Raw genomic sequence first — 6,900 nt, forward strand, 5'->3', positions numbered from 1 at the left:
GCACATTTCATTTAAAGTCTTTGCCCCAAGGTTAAATCAACCCAAATTTAGGAACATGATGGTTATGTTTCTAATGCAAATGTCTTCATAAAATATGGGTGGTGGGATTCAAGTAGCACAATTACATCATGATAATCAGAATATATATAGTTATATATTTATATATAGAATATATAGTTGCACATACGCGCTTATTTCTGTTAGAAATCAATGTCAGATTTAATAATTTATTCCATGAAATATTAATACACTTCAGTTTGGCGGTATGGTCCCACCCTTTAGGGTAAAAATTGGGGCAAACTCACGATACAATACCCCATGGGGTATATCATAACTCAACCGTTTATGTAGGTTACATACAATACAGGGCATAACCAAAGCAGGGGGAGGCCGGGTTTGGGGAAATCCAGCTCAGCACACTTGGCAGAGGGTGCGTGCGTGAGACTGAAGGTCTTTAATTGACCAATCAGTGTACGTGCGTTTGATTGAACCGTGTTTCTGTCAGGTGGCGCATGACTAGAGTGTACCGCCAGAACTAGCCACGCCCATATCATTGCAGTAAACATACAAAATGATTTACTGTGAAATGCATGACAGTTTAAATGATATAATGGCAAAGCCTATGGAGCTGTAGTTACTTCCCTTTCTTAAAAATCTTTTACAATGTGAACAGATCAACGAACCAGCATTAATATTGAACATCAATAAACAGTAGGTAAGCACATTGTCAGTAAGTCCACGTTTCATTTTATGCCAAGACTTCATAATTTGATCTACAGACTAATACAGATAATCAATAAAATAGATCTAAATACAAAATAAAATACAAAACTAAACCTGTCCGCTCATTGACAGCCACTGACAATGATGCAACATTAATTTCGGAGCAGCGGCACCAATCAGTCCATTCATAAAAATCCTAAGACTAGCCCAAGATATTATTTAAAAAAATAATAAAAAAACCCAAGTGGCCGCAGTTGGACGTCACTCCAGCAAGGTAGCGCTTCGGTCCGCCACGGCGCACGCAACCAGCAGCGGCGCGCTGAACGGGTGCGTGAGCGAGTGCAGCACGGTGCCCGAGTCGGGCTCGTAGAACAGCAGCGTGTGGCTGGGCCAGTCCAGCAGCACCCCCACCCTCTGCGGCCGCCGCACCACCCGCAGCGCCTGGTTCTTCCCGGCGTGGCAGAAGGAGTAGTCGCTGTCGTAGTGCGACAGCACCCAGGAGCAGTCGTTGTAGCCCAGCCGCGGCCCGTTCCCGGGGCCCTTGCGCTCCATGCTCTGGTAGCACACGCCCACCTTGTAGGCGCCGCTCTGGCCCACCTCCGTCACCCAGCTGTGGGTGCCCGTGGACATGGCGGCCGTGCCCAGCACGTTGGGCCAGTGGTCGAAGCGGGCGGGGTCGTAGGCGGGGGAATCGCGGGGGTGCCTCTTGGAGAAGGTGACGGTGCGCCCGTCCTCTGAGAGGGTCAGCAGGGGGCTGACGGTGCGCGGGTCGAACTGCAGGTCGGCCGGGCCGTACGCTGAGGAGGGCGGGGAGGAGAGGAGGGGTTTGATGAGAAGGGTTGTCTCACGATGCACCCTAACCCTAACCCTCTTTATGGAGGCCATCAGAGGCAATCCGTTTTCAGAATGGATGAAATGTTAATGAAGGTCTAATTAAGATGGTGTCAAGATAGTTTTCCTCTGATAGGATCTATAAATATGCACCCTTTGTTTTTCTTTCTACTTTTACATTTGTTGGTTTTTCTAACTTTTCTAATTTACTTACAGCAAACTCACATTACATTAAGGAGCAGAAAAGCGGTTTGGCAATAAGCATTCCCACAGGTAGACAGGGATTGAGCCTAGAACCATTTGGCCAGGACCCAAACCCCCTTAAGCCACTATGAGTATGATTATCCTGCCCCGCCCAAACGGTAATGTTTTGATACAGATGGAATCATGGGGTTTAAATGTTAAGCGTCATCTGGTTTTACATTTTCCTGGTGACTGAACTACAACTCCCATGATTCCATCTGGTGTGAGTACAACACATGACATAACATTGATTTAGCAGACACTGTTGTCCAAACTGACTTACAGTAAGTGCAACGATGAAGATAAACCCCCAAAAAGAGCATGAAACTTGCTTTTAGGTGCTACGGTATAGAAGCAAGAGATAGAGACCGAGAGACAGATAGAGAGATGAAAAGCTTTATTATTGTTTTTCAAGGAGGTTTCAAAGGGGGCCCTTACCAGCGGGGCCCAGCAGTACGGCCCCGGCCCACAGGCCCCTCAGCAGCTTGCTGTCGCTGCAGGCCGTGTTCAGGTTCAGCTTGTCTGTGTCACAGGGGTGCCCGACTCCCTCAGCCTCCTCCACTCTGTTAGACACATACACGCACAGGACATCAATCACACATCAATCAGGGTCATGGGATTTCCTCATGTGTTGAGGAAACCCCAGTGCTTCAAAAAACTAAAAATGTAATATGTTATTTAAAAGAAGCATCTCATCTAATCACCTTTCGGTTATTTCCTGGCCGGCAGTCTGGAAGGCAAAAGGAAACAGGGGATCATTAACGTAGTCAACGACGTCGTCTCTCGTGACCATAAAGCTATATGTGCCACTCCTACACTGCTCGGTAACAAACAAGCGTTAAACATTAACCGAGGCCTGTGCGTGACTCGCGTTGGGTTTTATGATCCAAAAAAGAGACAGGAAAAACAAGAGTGAGTTCCCCACCGCTAGCTGGGCGTCGGCCGTGTGCGTGAGGACGTGCACCAGGCGCGAGCGCGTCTGCCCCAGGCCGCTGAGCGCCCGGCTCCAGTGGGAGCGCTGGGTGAGGAGGCCCTCCTCCACCCGCTCCTCCTCCCGCTGCACCGCCTCCAGGAGCCGCTGCTCCTCCTCCTCCAGGGCCTCCCGTACCCGGCTCCCCTGGGCCAGGATGTGCTCCCGGGCTCTGCTGGCCTCCGTCTGGGGGGGGGGGGGGGGGGGGGGGGGGGAGGAGGAGAGGGAGGGAGGGAGGGAGGGAGGGAGGGAGGAGAAGGAGGGAGGGAGGGATGAGAGCCAGTTGGAGACGATGCTAGTGAATGCTAGGGACTTTTCCAACAGTGTGATTAAGTTGAATTTGGTTTTGGATGCAGTGTCGATTTCAAGAAAACATTTTCGAAATCTAGTTCTAGTGCGTTAGGGGACTTTTGTTTTCACGTGACATCAAAATGAAAAATGAAAAATGTCTTCAAACAGCTTTATCACAACATTGGAACATTGTATTGCGCTGTAAAGGGCGATGTGCGGGAGCCTTGTGTAGGTTAGTGATAATGTGCGGTGGAAGTAATCAGCTTCACCTTTTGTGCAAATATAAAAACAACAATAGTCAAATGAACAGAGGCAGGCGACAGACGACAAATGACAACAGATAGAAGATAGCGATTGACAGAGACAAACAGACAGACAGACAGGCAGAAAGACAGACAGACAGACAGACAGACAGACAGACAGACAGACAGACAGACAGACAGGCAGACAGAGACACAGACGGACAGTAAGGTAGGCAGAGACGCAGATGGACAGACAAACAGGCAGGCAGGGAGACAGGCAGGCAGACACAGACAGGCAGGCAGACAGACAGACAGAGACGAAGACGGACAGACAGACAGGAAGACAGAGAGACAGATAGACAGGCAGGCCGACGGATAGATGGATGGAATACTACACAAATGAATTGTCACAAATTTGTCACAAATGAATGAGACACACTCTCTGTAGTGTAGATCTACTCTGTCAGGTCTCAGGGGGATGATGGGAACATTCTTGGAGCTTGAGTGGCACTTTATAGCTTATTCTCCCATTGCATTCCCATTGCACCCATCACTTCCTAGAACAGGAGTTCCAACAGTTGAGATTTTTTCTTTATTTAATTGAACTTATTTCAGTTTGTGTCTCACCGACTCTTCAGGGTCATGTCATGGTTGACTCTGTGCCTCAACTATACTGCCAATTATTATTATAGTGCATAACCTGCCAGTGTTTCCCTCTTTCTCTTCTTCCGATCACATGTGTTTACCTTCCCTGTCCACCAGAGAGACCCTCCTCCATATAGTGCATGGGTGGACGGATAATTACAATGTCTCCATTCATGCTATACGGTGCATGGATGCGTACTAACAATGTGTTGATTCTCGCTACATGGTGCATGGATGCATCATAACAATCTCTTCATTCTTGCCATAGGGTGCATGGATGCATATTAACAATGTCCTTGTCTAGGTGTACACCTGTCTTGTGCTTCAGCCTGGATTGTGACAAATCTCTGTATACTTTCAACTTTGGTCGTATGCAGTCTGAACGTTTTCTAATGCGGGTATTAGTCAAGTTATTAATAGAAATACTGTGAGTTTGTCATCCCTCAGGTCCTGAGGTAAAATGCATTTTATTAATCCCTGAGGATAAATACCTAGTGACAGTAGTCATCATAACTATACAATGATGAGGTTTCGAATATAGACCCACCCTGACCAGAAACCAGCATCTCTGTTAAGTCGTTGTAGGTATTACTATGTTTTCTTTTCACAGGAACAAGCATGACTTGATTATCATGAATGAGTCATCAGGAGCACCAGGACTTCTTACCTGCAGAGCTCGTTCTTTGGCTGCTAAAGTATGGTTGACAAAGCGCTCAATCCGCTGCGCCTGCAGCTGGATTTTCTCACACACGTCGACCAGCTGGTTCTGTTAAGAGAGGACGGGCACATACTGTACTGTAATGCATTGCTTCACTCACTGCGCGTCACTGAAGGCTCCTGTCATCCTGTCACAAAGGGGCAAAACTGAAACTACATCCCCGTCAGCGCACAGTCACACCCTTTAGTTGAAATGGTTTTGCCCGGCTGTATAATTTCATGAAATCAACCTAGAGTAAAATGAAATGTTCAGTGCCTCTCTTAATTCTAGTTTTCACATTAATACATAACCTTGCTCTAAAATGTGACACTGAGTGTGTCACATCTGATAACAGTAAGCATGGTAGGCTCTTATTGGGTATTTCACTGAGCGCTCTTACCCGGATGGCTGTTACTCTGGTGGTCAGCTGTGTGACCGAGTGTCCGTGGCAGGAACCCACGATGGCGCAGTGGGAGCATATCAGTTTCTGCTCCGAAATACAAAACCAGTCCAGCTCTGATTCATGCTCCACGCATAATTCAGACTCGACCGAGAATATCCCCGACTCCGTATCGGAGGTGGTGGACGCCGATGTGGCACGGACGGAAGGAGGCTCGTCTTTCGTCGGTGATTCCTTCGGTGGTAGGTTATTGTTGAAAGAAGATGGGGAAAAAAGTTGTGGTTCAAACTCCATATTTCTTAGATCCATCTTCGAACCGTGTTCTCTGCTGTCCAGGTCAGCGGATACACTAGCGATGGAGCTGGTTTCTGGTTTTGTGCCCATGGCACAAATGTGAAGTAGTCTAGGTTCAGACTAGGGAGCAGGTGTGTGGGGAAACCGGTCCGCGCCCGGGCTCCTATAACACAGGTGTAACAGGTATGCTAACGTTAGCCATGGAGACGGAAGTAAGCGCCACTCCAGAGGTCAATCTGGAAAAGCCCGTTTATCAGCCTGTGACAAACGAAAGTATGATCACTATGGAAATGGCCCTACCGGTGTCTTTGATACCAGTGTGGGACTTGAAATACGTTTCTTCCCAGTTTGAAATCTTTTTTGAGCTAATCTATGAATCATTTTATGGAAAGGATGATACAATAATTGATGCCAAGCTTTTAGTCATTTAATAGGCCTATCTCACGAAAATCGGAAATGACGTCACACCGGGTAAACATTCTTCCGGCGTAGTCATTTTTGTATTGCCGTCAATGCAAAAATGGATCGTTTCTTCGCCGCTTCCCTGGTGGGTATTCCCAAATTGCGATTCGAAGATGTGCAGAAGATTGTGGAGACACACTCAGCAACACCACAGCCCAGGCTGACAAAGGGGTACAAGTTTTTTGTGGAGGAGTTTGTACACAATTATCAAGGTAAGTTGTCTAAGGTGTTTTGTTGTCAGTAGGCTACTCAATGGCCGCCTTGCTCATTCATGTTTTGTGATGACAAGCAAACCATTTACAATCCATATAAATCGTCAGAAATATTGTCTGTGTGTGAAATGTGTGTAAAATGATCATATTTGTTACGTGTAGACTATAATATTATGAATATAATTAGCCATGGTGGCTATGAAGTCTCCGTGTGTAGCGTTAGCATTTTAGCATTAGTTTAGCCAAGGATAGGTTCAGCTAGTTATTTGCTGACCAGTTTTCTTCCGATCAGCGACATATTATTAACATTATGTACATGCTAAGTGTCAAATATAGTTGATGGAAAGGTGGTAGTGAGAGGTAGATGCAACCGCTCGATGAGGAGCCCCACATACTACAGGTTTCTGCTGAGTTAGGGCCCGTTGGCCCAAGTCTGTTAGTTTTGATAGTCTGTCTGGACTAACAACTGCAGTTGCAGTTTTCCTCTTCTTCTGAAGTTCAGATCATTTTCATTGTTCTTTCTTACAAACAGTAGCGTGCTTAAGACTTGGCCCACCTAGCTTGCTGCAATGTTGTGGCTGTACAGAGTAGACCTATGTATTTTTCTTCCTCTTCATTAAGGCACAAGCCGTAAATAAAGGAAATGTGTTGAGTGCATTAAAAGGACAAACATCTGGGCTAGTTCATGTTATAACATTGCTAAAACAACAGATGTAATGGTGGCCCAAGAGTTTTGCACGGAACTGTACATGGCTTTTCTGCGGTTGCAGGCTCCTTGCCAGTTTCCAATGGCCTTATATCAAGGTCCTACCTACTAAGTTCAGTAACTCAATTCTTATGGTGTTCACAGATCACCCTGGAGGCTGTTGGACAACTGGGTCTCTCAGAGC

At 46.7% G+C, this 6,900-nt stretch overlaps 1 protein-coding gene across 1 annotated transcript; it reads right to left on the bottom strand.

Annotated features, from left to right (window-relative positions):
- Positions 1-200: 200 nt before the first annotated feature.
- Positions 201-5,587, bottom strand: bspry (B-box and SPRY domain containing). The gene is made up of 6 exons (XM_030355558.1): positions 5,043-5,587; positions 4,613-4,711; positions 2,723-2,953; positions 2,502-2,527; positions 2,236-2,360; positions 201-1,520 (listed from the first exon to the last, which is right to left on the bottom strand). The coding sequence occupies exons 1-6, from the start codon at positions 5,424-5,426 to the stop codon at positions 985-987; spliced, it is 1,401 nt and encodes a 466-aa protein (XP_030211418.1). The 5' UTR covers positions 5,427-5,587; the 3' UTR covers positions 201-984.
- Positions 5,588-6,900: the final 1,313 nt, after the last annotated feature.

Source organism: Gadus morhua, chromosome 4, assembly GCF_902167405.1.
Source record: "Gadus morhua chromosome 4, gadMor3.0, whole genome shotgun sequence".
Lineage (NCBI taxonomy): Eukaryota > Metazoa > Chordata > Actinopteri > Gadiformes > Gadidae > Gadus > Gadus morhua.